At 32.1% G+C, this 22,333-nt stretch overlaps 1 protein-coding gene across 1 annotated transcript in view; it reads right to left on the bottom strand.

The window, feature by feature from the left end:
* Window positions 1-221: 221 nt before the first annotated feature.
* Window positions 222-22,333, bottom strand: part of LOC145672131 (uncharacterized) — a 45,711-nt gene continuing 23,599 nt past the window's right edge. Inside the window, exons 4-6 of the mRNA XM_081741431.1 lie at window positions 19,143-19,298; window positions 17,775-17,964; window positions 222-14,611 (exon numbers count right to left, since the gene is read on the bottom strand). Coding sequence (XP_081597557.1) covers window positions 13,845-14,611; window positions 17,775-17,964; window positions 19,143-19,298 — 1,113 coding nt within the window. The 3' untranslated portion in view covers window positions 222-13,844. The remainder of the gene's footprint in view (window positions 14,612-17,774; window positions 17,965-19,142; window positions 19,299-22,333) is intronic.

The following is a 22,333-nucleotide window of genomic DNA, read 5'->3' as shown; positions in this document are numbered from 1 at the left end:
TTAATTTAATCGTTATTTTTTTTTTTTTTTTACGGATTAATTACAGGCCTACTAACGGGACGATGAATTCAAATCAGTCGATCAACATTCAACGGTCACACTGCTTGAATGTTCACTGTTACTAAACACAAAAATTACGTGTTGCAGTGCATGGATAATTAAATTATTTCGATAATTATCTGTATACAAAGCAAAGATGAAACAAAAACAACACTGTAATATACAAAAGTTATTGTATCCTTTATTAAAACACACGATAGCAAACAATTCTGTGCAAAAAAACAAGGCTTCATAAAACTGTTATTTTTAACAATATTTGGAAAATACACACGACGATCTAGTAACATATGCAGCAGACAGTATTTGTAGTTTTTATCATATGAACACGTGAGATTCTGTCTTCAAACACAAGCAACAGAACAGCGTAGAACGCACATTTAAATAGCCTATTCTTGTTCGTTCACATAAAGTTAACCTTGATCTTTAAATCCCGTAATGTTGCAACTGACAACCTTTTTAAAGTTTTCATGCCTCTCAGGAAACCTACTTACAAATTGAGAGTTCCTTTAAATTTCACATTCTACAATCACCATCCAATGATGGTTTGCCTGGATTTTTTTTTTTTTTTTAATGCATTTGATGCTCACAAAATCAACACATGAAAATATAAACAGAATTCAGCGACTTCAAATCGACAAACAGTAATTCGGTTTCGTACAGTCAGCCACAAAATGCTCTGTTCTATCAACTAAAACGATTCTACCTTCAAGCAATTTCAAGAACAGTACTTTTCTTGCTGACTGTACTACTATTAATGGATGTAATTATCATCAAAAGTTGACTTCTACTAACAATTTTATATATTATATATGTATATATATATATCTACTCTTCTACATAAAAATACTGGCATTTAATGTACGAGTGCTCAAAAAAATACATGACCATTATTTAAAGCCAGAAATTGATGTCTGCCTCCCATTATTATCTTTATCATATCTAGTCGGCTAGAAAAAGTGCATACTTTTCATGTTTTCTACTATTCAGTTAATTAAAATACTCTTCTCTGTCTTAGTTGTTAGAGATTTTTTTAAAAAGTCTTTTAGTGCAAATGAAAAATAGAATTGGTATGTATTACAAAGAAATAAATCAAACTGCTATTATGCCGTTCCATGATATATCTTTTGAGTTGCGAATAACGTCTTAAAATGTCTCCTTACTCTAGACGATAATATAATATTTCTGAACTTCAAGGATGCTATGTTGCCCAAACTTTAATTTACATTACGGTTTGAAAATTATTTGGATTAAAATTTTAAAAATGACACGGATTTTACTTGCAATCACATACTAAAATTATAAATACAAGCAAGCACGATATAGTATTTGTAAATAAAGTATAATATAATTCCGTAATAGCAGAAATATTAAGTTCTAGTTACAAATTCACAAATATCTGAAAAGATTTCAGACTGCCTATATCAAACTTATTCTATTTGGAGGGGGGGGGGGGGAGAAGTATCTTCTGAAATGACCGTTAGAATCGGTATTAATAACTGAACAATCAAATATTAGTACAGTAGTTTATGATAATTACTATGGTTTACCAGCAATGGCATTTGAGTGGTTACAAAATATGTTTGGGGAAATTTAAAAAATGAAATGAAATCTTTTGAGTTTTACGTCCCATTGTTATGCCGACTAGGCTAAAGGAGACAGTGATGATGAGAAATGAATGAAATGGTGGAATGAAGAAAGTGGGAGAGGAGTTTGGAGGAATAACCTTTATCCCTGGCTCATAAGGATATATGACATAAAAGAAACATGATTAAAGACAAACTATATGCGTACTTACGGTTGTGATTACAAAAGGAAAAAAAAAAAAAAAGTACCCGTACACCAGTAGATTTCGCATGGTCAGATTTTATGTTTCTTGGTAAGTGTTTACAAAGATGAGAACTTTTCTAGCGAAATGTAAACAGTCATCTCATTGTCCATCAAGCAAACTTCTTATTATTTACTTCTTGAATTTGTTGAGTCTAAAAATTTACAGAAGATTTGGTGTTCAAAATACTGGTTCTTCCTCTCATTTATAATCTGTATTAGCAACAACATATACTTCGCTATAAATATATATATTTTGGATTATTTTTAACGTTGCTTTTCTTGTTCACTTTTATTTCACCGATCGTTTCATTACTTCGGTAGTGGTATCAACAGTGAAAATGCTATTTACACACTTAATATATAAATGTTAACTCTGCAAATTGTTGATCATATTTATATAGTAAGAGCATATGTTAAATACTCCCTGACAATAATGTTGCTAAATGTGTGAAATACTGGTGAGTTAAAAGTAATTTTTAATTTGTATCTTTATTTTATGAAATCGTAATTACTGATAAAAAGGGGTATGTTCAAGACTTTTTTATTTTTTATTTTGTCCTTGTACAAAACAGTACATTTGCTAATTAAGCAATTACAAAACGCGTTCTGATTTTGATGGATCTCGATCACCCAAACATTTCTATCATTTCGACTAATGAGAAATGTTACTATTTCGGAACGCATGGATTTAAAATATGAGAGAAACATCAAAAACTTTTTTAATTATTATTTTATATGTTTATGACAATACTATAATTATATAACCAATCTAAATTGATATTATATTGATGTACACTGCCTATTAAAATGTATGCACTTTTTAAACCGACAATACAATGGTTTTGTTTCCATCTTACAAAATTATTTTACAATATTGCAGACAAACGAAATTTTCCTTAAAAAATTGCATTCTTATGCTAAATCGTAATTACTGCACCAAACATATGCCATAGTGATCTCATTTCAGACTTTTATAAATATATTTAGTAAGTACTGATAACTCCTACTTTATCACACTGACATGCTCATACTGAAGAAGCTACGTCCATTCCAGGAAGCACTGGGAATCAATCAATCGAGTTGCAAACTAATTGTAATGCGTTCAGCACAGAAGTTATTATTGTTATTCAACAAGACAACAGAAAGTCAGTTGCAGTAATAAAACAATTCACAAAGTATCAAACCTCAGTCCCGGGTGAAAAGACTTCCATATAAAATCCAGAAATAATTCTTGTGCAAAGGAATATCCATTCACACTTCCCCATCCTCTACCAAACCAAATAATATAAAATAAATAAATAAATACATGCAATTGTGCAACCTCACGCACAATAATATAAATCTTAAGATATACAATAGTAAACCTAAACCATCGCTAAATTTTCCTTTCAGTTGAGAACGATATATTAACAACTCACATAAATAAATTTTAAAAAAGAAAAAGATACATGATGGATTTTACATGATCTGAGATGAATTAAATTGTTTCTATAATTCTATTCGAATTGAAACAGTATAATTCTATCCAAATCGATTCTACACTTATCTTACTGAAATTCTGATAATTTAAGTGTTACTTGTTACGGGCCAGAGAAAAATTAGAGAAAAACCAAAAATATACACTCAAAGCTTTACCTTTCAAAATGTCTTCCGATTTTATGAGGAAAAAGATCCTTAGAAACCAGGCTTCAGGCTGTATTAATCGTTAAACCAAATCACGTATTAATCTTATTATGATTTCATATGTAGGGAAATTACATTTAATTACAGAAATGACATGATTTATCTTTGACATTTCTTCTTACCATAAAATAATTATTGTGAACTGCACACTGGAAATTTTTATAGACTCATGTGAAAAACCTGTTTCTGGTCTTTCTGAACACTTTAAAAAATAACAAAAACTACTTCTTTAAAATAATAAAGAAGCCAAAATTCTACATAAAACAAATTTCTAAGTGACGTTCATTAGTGGTAAAACATGAAGAAACACACTGGCAAATAAAAGTAGTTCGTTAGTTCGAAACTTGAGCAAGGAAGACCAACTATTACTATCAATTACATTAAAGTTTTGGTTTATTACTTTTACATTATTATACACATGAGTCATTCGGAAATATATATATATATATATATATATATATATATATATCTTGTTTTATAATATATGTTTGGATATCAATTGAACGGAAAATGTTCAAATGAGCATTGAAATATCCATCTAGAGTAGAGTAAAATAAGTAGTAAATTGTTAAGCAAGAGTCTACTTTTTGTGTTCTCAAAACGGCTGTCTTATGTATAGCTTTTAGGAAAATATACTATGCAATTGTGACAGGTAACAGCACACGGCTCCGAAAAGTACAACATACTGATAATTTTATGAAGAATACAGTTAACACCACAAAACTGTATATACCAGAGGATATGCTGGATATGGGAGATTATTAAAGTAAGGAAGTCAGTACCTGTTAGAGATTTGACTATGTCACAAGATTGAGACAGCAATCAAGATAGTGACACACACTTGCCAACTGATACTGTTATTATTAATAATAAAGTGCGATTTCTAGCGGTTGTATTCCTTAGCCGCAGGATTGGCATGCTACACTCCTACATCGCGCCACTTTGGCGTATTGTACAGTTTTACTTTTTTTTTTTAATCCAATGAGATATATTTCCGCAAACGAACCATTTAAGAATTTGTTTCAGTATGGAACCATTTACCTCCCAAAATGTCTTTTAATTTTATGAGGAAAAAAAAAAAGTCCCTTGGAGCCAGATTAAGGCTTACAACTGGTAGGAAAATTCTTGAAGACGGTATTCTGCAGTTTTGGCCATGTTTGGCTTTGGCTCATACATTTCCACCTGGCTCCAAGTGACTTTAATATTACAGTAAATGCAAGAGAGCGCAAAGAAGCAAGGCAATGCATTTAAGGATAGATTAATAACAGCTACGTATAACAAGGGGACACACAAATTTGTCATGTACACTCATGTCCAAAATTATTGTCGCATGTCTATAAATATGTTATTGTAGGAATAAAATTTGATACCGATTTCGCCCGGTATTTCTTACAATGTTAATATGTGTATAATCAGCAAAGACATGTATGCGGTAAATTTCACGTCAAAAGAGCAGTAAATAAGAACATTGAAACAAAAATAAAATTTTCTTGTCCATTTAGCAACATTTTGTTTTACTCATTCTAATTTTCGTATTTATAATTCTTTTCCTATGAAATTTACCACAAATATACATTTCCCGATTATACGCATAGTATCAGTATTAAAAGTACTCTGCAAAAATCATTATCAAATTATATTCTTACAAGAAGACAGTTATAGATATGCGACAATAATTTTGGACATAAGTATACATAAAGTAAAGAGAGGGGGGGGGGGAAGAAGGAGTTCGGTTTCATTACTGAAACGGACACCAAACTTCCTTTTCGTTGGTTTGTTTAGAGATTAACTTTCCTTTAGGGTGAACTGACAAAATTTACGTAGATACAAATGCACAACATTTTATTAGAGAGAGGGCAAGACCTCTGGCAACACCGCGGCTCGTACTTCCACATCCTAACTAAGCCAGTAGATACTGAACACAAATTCATGCAGCTTATGAGCTTTACTCTAATGTCTTTAGTAACTGAAGATCTTCAGAAATACAGTATAATATACAAATGTTTTATTATATAATTTTTAATATCAATACTGCTCATTTGCTTTTATATTAACACTCTTCAATTGTATTAGAAAACAAGAAATGCCTCTAATAAATTCACGTCATCTCTGTAATTAATTATTCTTTTCAATTTTATATATATATATATTACGTTTGACAGTTTCCGAACAAACGAAATCATATATTGAATTAATACGTTTTAAACAACACTCACAAAGACATATTTTATCTCTTGGGTTTGTTCAAAATTTGTTTCTAGGAAATTCCCACACAATTTAATAAGCTGTAAGTAGCTATTTTTAAGTATTAATTAGTCAAACATCTATTAATTATAGATAAAAAAAAGTGTTCATTGTTACTGAATTTGCTATTATGTTTACGTTAGAAAACTACGTTTATTGCAAATACATATAATATCAGAATTAAATTTAAATTAAAAAGAAAATATATTTTAAAAGTATTTGTACAAAATCTGTCCTTGGAATAACAATGAACATATAATCTTTCACGCAGTGTACATGTCAAATCATATTTCAACACAAATAAAATATAAAATCAAATGGAAAACATAATATATGTATAGTATGTACACGTAAATGTACTAGTTATGTCTTTTTTTTTATTTAATTATACCTTTTTTTTTTTTTTACCTCGATGTTCCATTGGATTCTTACTTTTTTAAGAGAACTACCTCTACATATTCAGCACTCAAAATAAATTTACAGTATTAATTTCTGTAGTCAGCGACTTTTTAAGAATTTTATTTCCATCAGGATTCTTGTACTTAAAACATTGTTAAACTGTATAAAATATAGACTAGAAATATTCACGCACGGTTTGAAGGGAAGAAAATAATACTGGCCAGTTGTGAAACAAACAGCTATTCAACAACTTGATAACAAGGCAGGAGATTCATTGCACATAATTAAATATAAGTTTATGTTTATTGCACCTTATTCAGAAAAAAAAATATTAATAAAGGAAAATACATTCTAAATCCTCATAAAATAATAAGAATATATAAAAGAACGGGATACTTATAAACACATGCAATTAAAAACTTATGTACATTGATACATTTACACACATACATGCACACACACACACACATCACACACATATGTATATATTACATAATTTTTATATATATATATATCAGCATCTTCACAAAAAAAAGTCCACAAGTCTTTTCTTTTTTTTTTTATCACAGTAACAAATCACCGCTTGTAGGAGAAATAATGAGACTCTTGTAACAGTACACCAACTTTTTTTCACACGTGTTCACAACAATCAATAGGCAGCAACAATATACTTGCATGTGAAACCATTACTCAATGACTATTTAAAACAAGAACTTCATTTAATAAATAAGGGAAAGTTTCGGGTGCTCTTAGTATTATTATGCGAAAATCAAAAATAACTTAAAAATTAAAGAAATAATGATCATTATTTACACACTAAGTGTCCCTGCTTATAGCAATTTTCACATGAAATTTCACTTACAAATAATATTACGTTTAGTGTATCACGTTCTGAAACCGCGAGTATTGATAAATTTTCTCAAGTTTGTAATTGGGAGATCTCAGATTCGGGCAATACAACTCTTCCCTGGTTTTTCCTCAGTCCTACCAGACGAATTACTTATACAACATTATATTGATTACATCTCTTTCATGAATATAGGAGCTGCGGTGGCTCAGTGGTAGTGGGTTCACCTCTGGTGGACAAACACCGTCTGCGTGGGTTTTCCCGTTTCCTACCACCTTATTCATTCCACCATTTCCTTCATTTCTCATCATCACCCTCTCCTTTCGCCTAGCCGGCATAATCGTGGGACATAAAACTTAATGATTTCATTTTCTTTCGTTAATATAGAAAATCATAGACGTATCTATTATAATACTGTGTATTTATGCTACTAGCTTCGTTCTATAAAAGGTAATTTTTTTGCAATAAAAAAATCGTACGCATAATAATCCTACTTCATTAATATTTACTTTTCTACGAAATGCCAAATGAAATTAACGCAGAAAAAAAAAAGATTTTTCCATTAATATGTTTAATTAAAAACCTTGTTCTGTTGATGAAGGAAAGCTGTGGCGCTTTGCAAAATATTTAGTAACTACGACGCATTTATGCATCACAAAAAAAAGAACATGAAGGTAAGTAAAGTTAATTCAAATGATACAGTGCATTTATAGATTCTAGTTAACCTTCTTTCAACCTCTTCACCCCAATTTCTCATTACTAAATGTTTCACATTTCATTTGAGAACATAAACCGAATAAATCATTATATCAAATTGATAGACATTTTGTAACTCCGGAAGGAAGAAGAAATTTACGCTATTACAAAGATACTTACTTCAAACATATTAACATGAGGTTCTGTGATAAAGTAACTTTAAAACCATATAGACTTACTAAATACCTAAAATAGGAGTTTGTTTCCTTAATTTTGGAAATAGATCTCACTCACATTTGGGTCTTTACACAGAATATTTGTGGCTCATAAAAAAGTGTTTATTAAACCTGAGAACGTGAGATATTTTTTTTTTTTAATATGGCTTTAGTCGTTTCGTCTCTTTTTGTTGAAAGTAAAATTATTTTTCCCCTACAGGTTTGAATTTAACCAACTTCCTTGAAAAAAAAAAAAAAAAAAGTAAGATAAGACTTCCAGGTCTAGATCAGGGACGGATTAAGGGGAGGGCTTAGGGCGGCTATAGGCCCCGGACTCCAGGTGAGCAGAGGCCTCAACTCTGATCAAAATCTCAACTGGCCATTTAAAAAGAATCAAGAAGATACAATAATCATCATAAAATAAAATATGACCAAAAATATGAAACATATTCCCCGAACTTTCTTGCTGAACTTTCACAAAAATGTATTAGATGAAGTCAGCAGGGGCCACACATTTTTTCTTGCCCGGGGCTTCCAGATGGGTTAATCCCTCCTGCTCTAGATGGATAGGCAACCAAAACGACAACAGTGATAAGTTGGGTTCATAACTTGGTCTTGTACGTAAAAATGCAATGGCAGTTATGAACAAACCAGGAAAGCCAGCTCTGACTTGAACATAGGATTCACAATTACTGTATATTGTAATGACATTTAACGTAATCATAAAATCTACTACAGAAAAATAGAGATGGTAAGGAAAAACTCGAAAAAGACAACAAGAGAAAGTTTTCGTTACTAGAAGAAATTTAAAAAAAAAATGTAGATACGAATATTATTTTACTATCTTCCGTTAGAACTTAGTTTGATAGTTTCAATTCCAGAAAACTGTTAAGTACTTCTGTACAAGAAATACAAATACAACAAGTAAATTTAATTCATATCAGTTTGTTAGAAAATATGTAAAAACTTGTAATACTGCATCCAAGATCTGTATGTTACACTCCTATCGTTAAAAATGTCTCTGATAATAGCTAGTGAATAACGCATAAACAGGGACACCAAAGTAAGTCTACAATACAGTCACCACTAAGTGAATAACAATCTCTGAGAATGCAATAGAATAGAATTTCTTCATGGTTTTGTAGAAGCAATATTTGGAAGCGTAGTCCATTATAAAGAGAATTCAGTATATATTTATATAGACAAATTTCATAACAGATTAAGGATGAAATAGGATTAAATATATATATATATATATATATATAAACAAAACAAATCTTCCCTAGTCCTTAGAATAAGTATTTTAAAAATTAAGATACTTTTAGAATTCAAACTAAATCCAACAACAATACACAAATAGTATTATATGTACAAAGTATCTTAAAAAAGAAGGACGAGTTAAAGTTATAGTGGTGTCACTATTTTTTTAAAAAAAAAAAAAGAAAGAAAGAAAGAAAGGGTTCGTCACAAACTAGATCTAGGTAAGTCAATCTGTGAACAAAAAACGCAAGTCAGTGCTTCATTCAACTGCCAAGAAATGACAACAGAAGTTCTTGTAGTAAGAAAACTTTTTTTTTTTAATTCCCGAACTTATCACTGTACCATTTGGATTAATTTCTGGAAAACAAAGCAAATATATCTTTTACAGCACTGCAACTTTAACCTATCCAAAATTTAGTGTACCTTTAGCACGGATAAGGTAATGGGGTATTAAGATCGACCTGTTAATTTTAGGAAAGAAGAAAAAAAAAAACGTATAGAAAACTAACTTATCCGTTTAAGAATGGTGTTCTGATTAAAGGCGCTCATAAAAAGCCAATAAAGTAAAATATTTCAGAATTATTCTGCTCTATACAATCATGCGAGGTTTTCGTGTGATTCCTATTTATACAACACAAACGTACTGTTTCACGATACTGCCGAATAAAAGTTCAATTGATTTTATAACCATGTCTCAACTCAACGTTCATCTAAACCTAGAGGCTCATTCCGAAACATAAAGTTATAGTTTACGTATAACGGGATTCATGAAATTTAATACAGCTATCACCCTTTAAAATAAGGAAAAATTACATATGTGGTATATAAATGTAGAGGTAAATTTTACAACACATTACAAGATCAGTTTGTAACATTCAGCCACATTCGTCTTTCAAATTATGTATCAGTAAAATTTTTTCTCATATCTATCCTGCCTACATATAATCAATTACCTATCATGTCTTTACATATAAATGATCATAAAATTCGTAGAACAATAATCGTCAATATGAAACGTGTTCTTAAGTTTGCAAATGTATTTCTGGACCGGATTATATATATATATATATATGTTTCTCTCTCTCTCTCTTTTCGCTTAGTTCTAATTTGAATCTCACAATAAGGTCCCACATGCAGACTATTTCTCAAAATCTCTGCAAGGAAAACCAAATCATTCAAAATACCCTATTTTCTATTTCAAAAAACATAAATACATCTTGCATATTTAAACTGAAAGAACATTAAAGCCACGCACAGTAATCAAACTGAGTACTACTCTAGATAACTACTGTTTCTTGTTTATCGCATTTCTTTTCTTCAGAGGTAGTCAGCTTTACTTGTAAATTACAATATAAATACATCGTCTTTATTTTTTATTTTCTTTTTTAATATTTGTTTTTTCTTTAAGTGACCTGAACTACTTTTCAGTTCACAAGTACATTCTGGAACAACTTCGTGCCCTTAAGTCACATGTTTGTTTTTATCTTTTCAATTATTATTTCAATAATCCTCAACGAAAGGATTTGGTTGTTAAAGAATTACTTAAGATCATATCGAACTTTTAAATAAGCATCTCTCGAATTTAGTCCAACAATGTAATTTAAAAAATATTATTAATAATAATACTATATTACACTTCGTTCTTGATTAATTATATGAATTATGAATCAAATAATTTTAAACATTTCATACATGATACGTGTTCTTCTACTTAGAAAATAATAATATTTTTAAATTTATATACTCCTAAAGTCAAGGAAACTTAACAAAATATATATGTATATTTAAGAATAGTCTCATAGAGTGTATTGAGCAAAGACACACTGAAATTCATATTTTAACAAGTGCAAAAAAAAATCTATATATATATATATATCATAGTATTTAGCATGGAGTTTACGAAGCAGCAGAAAATGAAAGCACCTTATGATCGGGGGTAATTAAACTTTGTTGGCAAGTGAGGTTTATATTTTTCAATACATATTTTTAAGTTACTATTTACGCTTAGAACAGATATGCATTTGCTCTACATTATTTCATTTTCCCGAGAAAGAAAGAAAACAAAAAAAAAAAAAAACCGTAACTGAAGCATAGAAAAGAATTTCACATTCCTACATCAAACTCCGCAGGTTTTATTATTTTAATAATTTACTTACACGTGATTAAATGAAGATCCTTGAGAATATGAACATGCGAGGTCTTAAAACGAAGCAACTGTAGCGGTACAAGCCAGATCTTGGTTCTTTCGTTTTCATCTTTAGGAAAAATTTATTTACTCATTTTTACGAGACTTGTCAGGAAAGTAAAAATACGAACACACTTGTACGCTAGGGACAAGATATGTACGAAACTAAGCAACACTGGCAATAACCTTGATCCATACAACGAGGAGTTGGAGCGAATCATCAGGGATGCACTGAATCTTGTGCGAGGAGCACGCGTTGAAAATCACAGCGACAACATAGAATCCCGAGAAGGGTGAAATGCACAGCGTGATCATGTTTTAACAGACACAAGGAAAAGTATCAAGCGGAGAGTCATCGAAAAATAGTATCTGCGTAGGGGACGTAATGAATCCTGTACCTAAGAAAACATCCTGATAGTAAATATTTTCACGCGATGATAAGGTCAAGCATAACATGGTTCCAGATACAGGCGCTTGCTGTTTACGATTCTGGGATACAAGCCTCTGTACCAGTGTATGCAGTGAAACTTCCTTTGAGTCCAATACATTTGATGTATATCTTACTTTTCGCGCGTATCTTTACTTAGCTGACAAGTCCCTATATGGAAGCTTTCTTGCATATTAATTTGACAATTTTATACTTCTATAATAAAATGTTGACCAACTTAGAATATCTTAAACGGCGAAGCGCCAACTAAAATGTTCTTTAGTGTATACTTCTGATGCATCAATCGCTTTAACACTCTCTCTAATTTATATAGTGCCTCGCTTTCATCAGACAATAAAAAAAGAAACAACACACTGATTTGTGTCATACAGGTCAAGGATTGAGTTCGTTAAGATCTTAAAACTGTCACCCAATTGCATTCTTATTTTAAATGTACTGAATGATAAATTATGCTCTAGTAAAGAACAGTGTATCAACGGAAGGATTTTACATCATATTTTAATTCTGAATGGCGATTGTCAAATTAACAAAATTATCTTCCCTTATATGGTACGTTTTTTCGTTCTTACTTTTTCCGTACTAACATAGTAACTATAACTAAAATACTTAACTTCAACCATCAAGCATGGCTGAGTATACTTGATCCACTTATTCTGTTATTGACCAATACAAAATACGTGTTCTCTTAATTAGATAAGAACAAGTTTTATACCAACATTTAAAAAAAGAAAGAAATACACATCACAAACATTATGCTCATATACGAAGCTCTTCTATGAAGCGTTAAGATCTTAAACTCGCCTAAGAGGTATTTAAATATTTTTCTTTTTTCTAATGCCCTTGATATACTCAATGATGAAATATTCATAATCAAACTTAAACAAACGTAATCACTTATTAAGTACGTATAGTACAAAGAAATCTTTCGGGTAAAACATCGCCAATGTACATTACAAGCCATAGTACACTCCAAGAACATTCATTGTTTAAAGCAAGAAACGAGAAACACAAAACTTTTTTATTTATTTATTTATGAAAATAAGTACTAAATAAAAAGGAAACACAACCTTGTTCTGTCTTATTTAATATATCGTTCGACAGGAATATTACGATTTGTTTTCTTACGCATAAATAATATCGTTCCTACTACACAGTAGTTACAAAATAAAAGAAAATTACTGCAATTTCGTTGAAATAAAGCACCTCTATGATTGACAACAAACAATGGAGAAATGTACTAGAGAAAGGTACCCTCACTCATATTATTCCACAACCATTTTTATATATAAAACTTTAACTCAAGTAGATGTATAACACAAATTCTTATGAACATACATAAGGACAAAGAACATCCTTTCAGTAAACATATAATCACGATCCTTTTAACACTCATTTTTTTTTTAATTGCATATCTAGCACCTTTAAACCTACCAATGTATCTCTGTTCTAATAATGTCAACAAATCAATCATCTTCTTTCGTTTCAGAGATATAACTTACATCTACTATAACATCATCCTCTTGTTTGTGCTTGTGTGGATTTATAGGATTTGCTCTTCAAAAAGTAATTATTTTTTTTTAAAAAAAATAAAGAAATAAATATCCTAATTTTCATTATAAAATAATGACTCATCTTGTGAATTTTAAGTAACTAAGTATACTTTGTTAAAAAAATTAAAGAACAGAAAACATAACTATATTTTTACAAACAAATATGCATGTTCTAAAATAAATAAATAATTTATTTCTAAATTGTGCTCATAAATATTTCACTGTTTGTACTGACCATTTCTTCTCTGGCATGAAAAACAAAATGACTCAATAACATGTAAAATTCCATTCACAAAATGATGGAAACTGGCAGATGCTAAAGGAAAGCAAAGATTTATCTATATATATATGTACAAAGGGAGATAATGCATTTTTGTCACAAAAATGGGAGAACGCACAATTTCCAAACAATATTTCTCATTTCGTTACCTTACAATAATTTCTCCCAGTTAAAATCATCATCTATTTCGTCATCTGACTGTTTATCATTTTCACAATGCTTGTAAGCAGGAACGGCATTTCCTTGAACATTACTGGCACAATGATTCACATTCATTCCTAAAATGCTGGGAAGAATGCTTTCCTTTGGCAACATGTGACTCTTCACATCAGTTCCTGACGATGAATGCGCCGACATATTATGTGAACTAAGATCCGCTGTGCTACCACTACTGCTGAGTTCAGGAGATACTGGAACAAGACTAGGCATTGCCAGAGCATCTCTCGCGTCCAATTTCACTCTCGATGCGAAGTCACTGTTTCCGTACGACCCCACCACCACAGGCCCGTAAGAAGCGGTTTGTTCCATAACCCTACACGCTGCCTCAGGAAGACTAGAGACGGGTGCCACATCGCTCCCATAGCCTTCCACAGGCAGAGAGCATTTACCACTCAACTCCGTAGATACTGGGTCCTGAACGAACGGTTGAGACGCTGCCGCTTCCTCAGAACCACTTGCAATGCCACTTGTATTGTTCAAAGTCATACCATACTGGGACAATAGATTGGTCAACGCTGCAGAGAATTCGGAAGGGTCGGAAAAATTTAAGCCCATGTCCCTGAGACTGCCGATAAAGGCCGAATCACTGTTTGTGTACATTCCACTGGGATTTATCATATGAAAGCCTTCGGTCTCTCCTTTAACTACCGGACTCGTTTCTTTATTGCTAGCTGAACTGTAATCCGTAAAGCTACTACCTGTAAAATTACAAAACTAATTAAAACATATTAAAAAAAAAAGTGCTCTATCAGGTGAGAAATTACCAGTATTATGACATTAAATAAATAAGAATCAAAGTTGAAAACTCAAATGTTTAATATTCCGTGTATTGAAGAAACTTGTTCTAAATATATTTACCGTATTTACCAGACTCTAAGACGGACTACCTATTTTAAAGATAATTTTATTTTTAACAAATTCTGAATAAACAAAATTACAAATTGTTTCACTGATATAAATTTATCTTAAGATACCTAAAAATAGTTACCGTTATCTATTGTAAACTTATGGCAATTATCGGTTGCCTTAGATTATGGTAACTGATGAACAAATACCGTTAAAATACGGCATCGTCAATAAATAAATAAATAAATAATAATAAACAGTACAGTACATTCATTCTTGCGGCAACAATGACGTAAGAAGTAACTATTAAATTTAAAACCAAAACAGAATGGCTACAACCATGGCGTACATTTTAACGTTCGATATAAGCTATTACACAACGTTAAGACATTGACTTCAACTACCAAAGCTTAATCTGCGAATGTAAGACGTCCTCGTACTTTTCGAATGATGAATTTATCGTTATATAGTCGGGTAAATTAAAATATATAAAACGATAATCATTCCTGTTGTTCTGTATGGTTGTGAAACATGGTCGCTTACTCTGAGAGAAGAACATAGACTGAAAGTATTTGAGAACAAGATCCTGAGTCGAATATTCGGACCCAAGAGGAATGAGAATGGGAATGGAGGAAACTTCGTAACGAGGAACTACATAATTTATACTGTTTACCAAACATTGTTAGAGTCATCAAGTCTAGGAGGCTTAGGTGGGCAGGTCATGTAGCCAGGATGGAAGAAAGTAGAAACGCTTTCAAAGTCTTGACTGGAAGACCAATCGGAAAACGACCATTAGGAAGACCTAGGCGCAGATGGGAGGACAATATGAAGATGGATCTCGCAGAGATAGGAATACAAAGTAGACATTGGATCCAGTTGGCTAAGGATAGAAGTCAGTGGAGAGCTATTGTGAACGCGGCATTGAACATCTGGGTTCCATAAGCCATAGAGTTAGTTAGTTATAGTCGGGTAAATGCGTAACAGCTTGTATGACAGTCACTGTCAAGGGCAAAAGATTGTTATCAAAGACTGTTCTTAAACAATTAAAGAGGGATACATATCTTTAAATTCAGCTGTTTGCCTACACAGAGGCTGATATTGCAAAATCTAAAGCAGTTTTCAGGTTAACGACGAAAAGGCCACAACATAGAGCCTGACTAAAATTTGCATAATTACAATAAAAATTACACCATGAGCTGGCAACTTTTCACATCTAAACAAAAGAATACACAAATACATCCGCCATGTAACAGCGTGCTCTTCTCCATTAGATGAGTGATCAGCAGTTTCGACAAGGTGTTTCTACGAATGGTGTGAGTCCGTTTCTTTTACCTTCCTGTTCTTTTTATTATTTACCCTCCTATTTTTAACCTCCGTAATCAAGGCTCTAGAGGGAGAGCTGAAAGCTAGGTAGTGCAAGGGGCTTTCAGGAATTACAGTTACCTGTCAGTAGAATGATAAATTCATAACAAAAGCTGTATTTTTGTATGAATATGAATAGAATGCTTGATAAATGAACTCAATACATTTTATACATCGGATTACTCGCCTACTAATGTTCGTTCAATTTTTCTTCCGATATTTTGCGTGTCACAGGCACATCCTTTCTCAGAGGGACATAATGGCTTACGCTCTTTCTTCACAATATTATTTTCATAATTTTTGTATCAACAATGGTATTTTAAGACTATTACGATAATTTAAACAGTACTGATGGTTATTTGTCGTTCCCAATATATTGTAGGTTACTCCTTTTATTTTACTATACACAGCACTATATAAATACACACATCATACGATGATTCCACTAACTACTATCTATGACTTTTTCCAAGCATTTGTATATATATATATATATTACAGGCTGTAATTTTTCTTCAACAAATTGATTGGATTCGTAGTCTTAAGCACTCGCGTACCCTCGTGAGTGATTATGTGATGATCATATTGTGAGTGAAAAGCCTTGTGTATCCCTAAAGAAAAGAAATCGAAATATCGGAAGAAAAGCTGAAGAAGCATTAGTAGGTAAGTAACCCGTTATATTATATATCATATTCCATACGCTTTGTAAGTAGAAACATTCTACCAGAAAAAAAGTAATAATGCCAGCAGCATTTTTAGCGTGACTGCGGGCTCACGATCCTCAAAGGATCCCAACCTCACTAATTTTAACAAGTCTCGAGCTGGCTACCATTAATACGACTGGCGTATCGCGATCTGGCCCCTGTTTGGACACTTCTGGAAGGGATTAACGTATCTTTTGAACAAGTATTCGGCATACAGGATGTAGAAAAAATTTAGATACCTTATCCCTAGGCTCTATTGGTTGCCAGTCTCTTTCCTTTCTCACACACGCGGAAGTTACAACGATTTTGCACTCTATAATAATAATAATAATAATAAAAAATGCACTTCCCCCTAAAGAATAAATTTGGATAAAATATGGTCTGATCAACCCACGATACAGTATAACTCTCGAAAGTGACGCTTCTGTGTTCCGAGTATTCCATTTTCAACTTTATTTGAATTAAATCCAATTTAAGCAATAAATTTAAAATTATATCTGACTAGGGAACTCCGTGTACAATGAAGACACAGGCAAATTATATTTCATTTAACCTACCTAATACCCTTTCTTTTAAAAATAAACATAAAATAAAATTCAAAGCAAAATAAAATAAAATAAAATTCAGTATTTGCTCAACAGTAAACTAACTAATGAAATAGCAAAAAAAAAAAAAAAAGTAATGAACAAGAGTCAAATTTATGCTCTACCGTAACTTTCCGCCAACACACAAAAGTCACATTTCCCTAATATTCGGGAAAAGAGCTAGAAGGGCACTAAAAAAATCTTTGGTTTCACCTTGTAGACCTTTTCTTCTTCCAATTACTTACAATATTTAGTAAATGCAGAAAAAACTGCCACTATTTAACAAGCAATCATTGAAAAACAAGTAGGAAATTTCCAGCTAAAAATGTACTACAGCGTAAAAGGACAATTGAAAGCTAACGTACCTTCACAATTCGTCTGCAGAGACGTTTTGGACGCTTCGCTCGCAGCCCAGCTACTAGGAACATTCCAATCTGGCTTTACTGCTGTATTCGTTTGATCTAACGAAGGCGACATTACGTTTTTAGTATTCTGATGAGGAAATGTGCCATAATCACTACTATTGCTACTACATTCAGGACTATACGGTGACATCTACAAATAAAATAAAACCAGGGATTAGAAATAGTACGTTTTACAATCAAATCCTCGTACCACCACTTGAAAATTCACGTATTTCGCAGAGGAAAAAAAAAAAAATCTTAACTATGAAATACACCATAATAAATGTACACCTTCAACTGATCATTGCTTGCTCCCAAGAGAGTATGAACGATAATTTCTACCTGTCAGAGTAAACTTAACTCTTTGTTTTCTAAATCAAAGTTTCCACCAGCAATGAACGATTATTTTGAAGATACTGCAATTTACGTATTAACAAACGTAAATTTACGTATTTTCATTGTGTAGTAATACTGACTTTTGGTGACTAACAATGCGATGACCAATGATACGAGTAATGCTCCGCATTACGTTATTGTTGTCTGCTGTTGCGATTTGCTGCATGTTGTGTTGAAATATTTTATAGCCATTGACAGAATCGATAAATTGTTATATTGCTATTTCCATAATGTCATACACTTGTTTTAACTGATTTTCATTTTAACATACAACGTTTGTACTATAAATTTTGTTGTCTTTGTACATAACATATATGCTATTAGATGAAACATATCTTTGAGTTACACTTTAGAAAAAAAAAAATCGTTTCTACAAAATATATTCTAAAAATTTGGGTTGAACAGAATTGACATCGGATCAACAATCTAATAAGTCTATATCTTTTCAAAAATATTATATCTGCACTTATCAAATAAGGTATTGATAGAATATCTGAAAAGTATAATACTGTAAGGTAGAATATTTGTATTAGCAAACTAAAGTAACATTAGGTAACTAAGGAATTAATTAAATCTGCAATATTAACATTGTTCGTGAGTCATCTGTTTTACTAATCCTGAATCTGTTTACTGAATCCTAAATCTAAACATATACACATGATGGGTAATCCCTCGGGTTACTCGCCATGCTCTAGAGTATAATAATGTATTAAATCCTCGAAATTTTGGTTATTACAACTATATAAAATTCAATGGGATATATCTATCTATCTATATTACATATATATATATATATATATATATATATATATATATATATATATATATATATATACTAAAATTACGAGAAAATTAGCATTAAAAATAATCAACTGTGAGGACAGGAGCTATTAGGAGGTATTCTATTATTACTATTTTTTAATGTTCACCTACCCTTAGAAAATGAACGTTCTTCTTTTTCTTGGTAAATCCATCGTCATTATTATAATTATAATCGATAGCCCAGTAACTGCCTTTGCCAGGATCATCTTTCGACCTAGGAACCTTCATGAAACACTTATTTAAAGAGAGATTGTGCCTGATGGAGTTCTGAAATAAAAAATTCCCATACAACAGCCAGTCATATGTGTAAAAGAACTACAGAGTATATGTAACACCTTTCTAGTTTTAATATCAATATTTATCACACATCAAACGAGTTTCATTAATAAAAATACTTTCTTCTAAATGTTGCTAATGGACAAAATCAAATTAAGTCTCATTTGAAAAGTGTTTTTCGGTGCACACATTCAATATTTCGAACTACAAATTCTTATCGAGTTAATAGAAACAAGTCAGATGTCATGGTTGGTAACAGTCAAGTGGCGACCGCAGCTCCGGGATGTTAGTGATGTTGATTTTGAGTTTAATGTCCTTTTCAGCAGCGAGGCTATATGAGACGAGACCTACTGATTAACGTGGAATCCGAAACACAGGAGCTCCCGCTGGGAATCGAATCCGGGTTACCCGCGCTACAGGCGCGTATGGTAACCGCTTAGCAACGAAGGAGCTCGTCAGTGGTGATGTGTTAAGGAAATTACGTACTATGTGAGAAGCAGTAAAATGGTAGCATACAGTGGACTGAGCAGACGGTGGTAATATGAAATAAGCGACATTTCTGATTTTCAAAGAAAGCAAATGGTTGGCGCTCGGTTATGTGGTACGAACGTATTGAAACTGCGTTGGGTGTGTCGCATAAGGGACAGTGGCTGTAAGAAAACCCTATGGGACAGGTCCCGCCGAACATTAAAGGGATTGTCAACCAAAATCGTCGTGCAACTGCCGTGCGAGTGACGGAGAAACGCAAACAGTACCTCTCACGGCATGTGTTGAGAATTACAGTCCGCCGCGAATTGCATGACATGGATTTAGTTAGATAGATTGAGTTTAGTGTTCCTTTCAGTATTGAGGGTACATGGGACGTGGATCTACATCTTAACGTGGGATCCGAATCACATGAGATCCCATTGGGAATTGGAAGGCGCTTCGTTCGCGCTCTGTATGTTCTCACGCTTGCTACTCCACAATGACTGAATGCCAGTCTGTCTATCGGTGTGTGTATGTGTGTGTGTGTGTGTGGGGGGGGGGGTGTTCAATGAACAAGTGTCTTATTTTCGTTTGTTCATCTCACGTGGTTCTCTTATGGTGGCTCAACGAAGGCTGAAAAAAAAAATCCCTCGTATCAGTACTAACATCTACTTAACATATTACTTAGTTTTTAAAAATATAATACGAGAACGTTCTCGACACTGCTTTGTGTGAAGATTACACTTCATACGCTTATACTTTTTATTCCCAAAAAACAACACTATGCTACTTTATGAGATCTCCGTCTGCAGCAGGAATTTTCGAAATCATTTTAAGCAACCTACGTACGCGAAAAGATTTACAAGCAAAAGCGTAAGTACTGTAGGCGTCAGCATAAGGAACTGCAGCTGTTGCCACCCATCTATTATACAAACTAGTTTCAAAAAGTTCGAAGTAAGCAATAAGAAACCACTAAGAACGAAATATTGAAGAATATTGAAGAAGACAGATCAAAACTTGTCTAAACAAACATACACTTACAATCTTCACAATCGATATTGTACTTAATCATTCGGACTAAATACTGTTATGAGCAAGCTTAACAAAGATATTTTTATTTATTTTATTTTTATTATTCATAAAATTTGCATATGCAATCTAAATTTTATATTCAGATTTAATATATATATATTTAATTAGTTTAGTTATTCTTTATACATTATATTTCAAGCAATCATTCTGATATTATTTTATTTTATTTAAAATTTCATTAAGTTTAGTGGCATAACAGAAAACTGCTTTTCTTTGTATATTTGTTGGAAAGTTCTGTATGATTTTTGAAACTTCAGGGAGATAGAGGTTAGTGACCTTTAGGGTACCAAATATTGCCAACCTATAGTAACTAGAAAATACTATAAACAAGATTCTTTCAATGTGTTATAACTATTATAGAAATATATTATAAGAAAAGGAAAGAAATTCTAAGGATGGACAAAACAAAATTGGCGACAGAAAGTCGCTGAGCAATCTTTTGTTAAACTATACACACCTAGATACGAATTTTCGAATACAATACGTGAGAAATTGTTTCACTGACCGCGATTTTCACACTTTTAAGGGAACCGCTACCTCTTCGGTGGGGGTGGTTCAATGGATCTGGGTGCCTAGTCAGCGAACCTTCATCAATTCAATTTTCATATTGTTCCAGGGTTACCAGAAGGTACTGATATATGAAATATATTTTTGAATATAAATTTCCAACTTATAACAATTCTTGGACAGATCCGATAAAGTTAAATTAGTATATAGAATCGCGATCCTTACCGTATTTTCTTTATAGAATAGCTATTTTGGCAGTTTGCTATTCTTTGCTTAATTTTTTTTTACTCAGTGTGTTGTTTCTGGCACTTCCGGCATGCCTTGGAGTGTGATGGAAGGTAGCAGAAGACAATTGTCTACCACCAACAAGTTATTTGGTATTTTTTCTGCTTTTTGACAATGACAACTCCACCCAAGTGTATAAATGTAAAATAGGATATTTAAATATTGGTTTTCAACTTTTGTTACATGTCAATTGTAATTCGTTAATCAGTAATATCATTAAATATAAATGTAAACAGAGAAGGATATCGGTCACTGAGAGAGGTTGTTTACATTCGAAAAAGAAACAGTAACCGCTAGAGGGATACACCTGTCAGGCCTCTCACAAGCAACCCTTTGTGAAAGAAAGTCCCGCTATCCTCTGACAATAAAGAAAAAAAAAAAAAAAAACTTTTGAAAGCCGCGAAGGAGGCGAGTTTTGGTAAAAGATAGCTTTAGTGTGTGCCACAAAAGGAAATGAGAGTAAAACATAGTTAGTTGAAGATCGACTGTCGCCAAAGTCAGACAATTATTCTTTGTGAGAAACTGAGAGTTGAACTCATATCTTCATACATACATCACTTCAGCAGTAATAATAGAGCTAATTGTTATTTGGATATCTGTTATATAGAGATAATTATTCTGAAGAACTACATTTTATTTTATGCTAAAGTGAATAATCTTTGACGTAAAATTAC

Source organism: Thermobia domestica, chromosome 15 (genome assembly GCF_964235325.1).
Source record: "Thermobia domestica chromosome 15, izTheDome1.hap1.1, whole genome shotgun sequence".
Taxonomy (NCBI): Eukaryota; Metazoa; Arthropoda; class Insecta; order Zygentoma; family Lepismatidae; genus Thermobia; species Thermobia domestica.
Note: the sequence above shows the minus strand (reverse complement) of the source record. Positions and strands in the feature narration are given on the sequence as shown.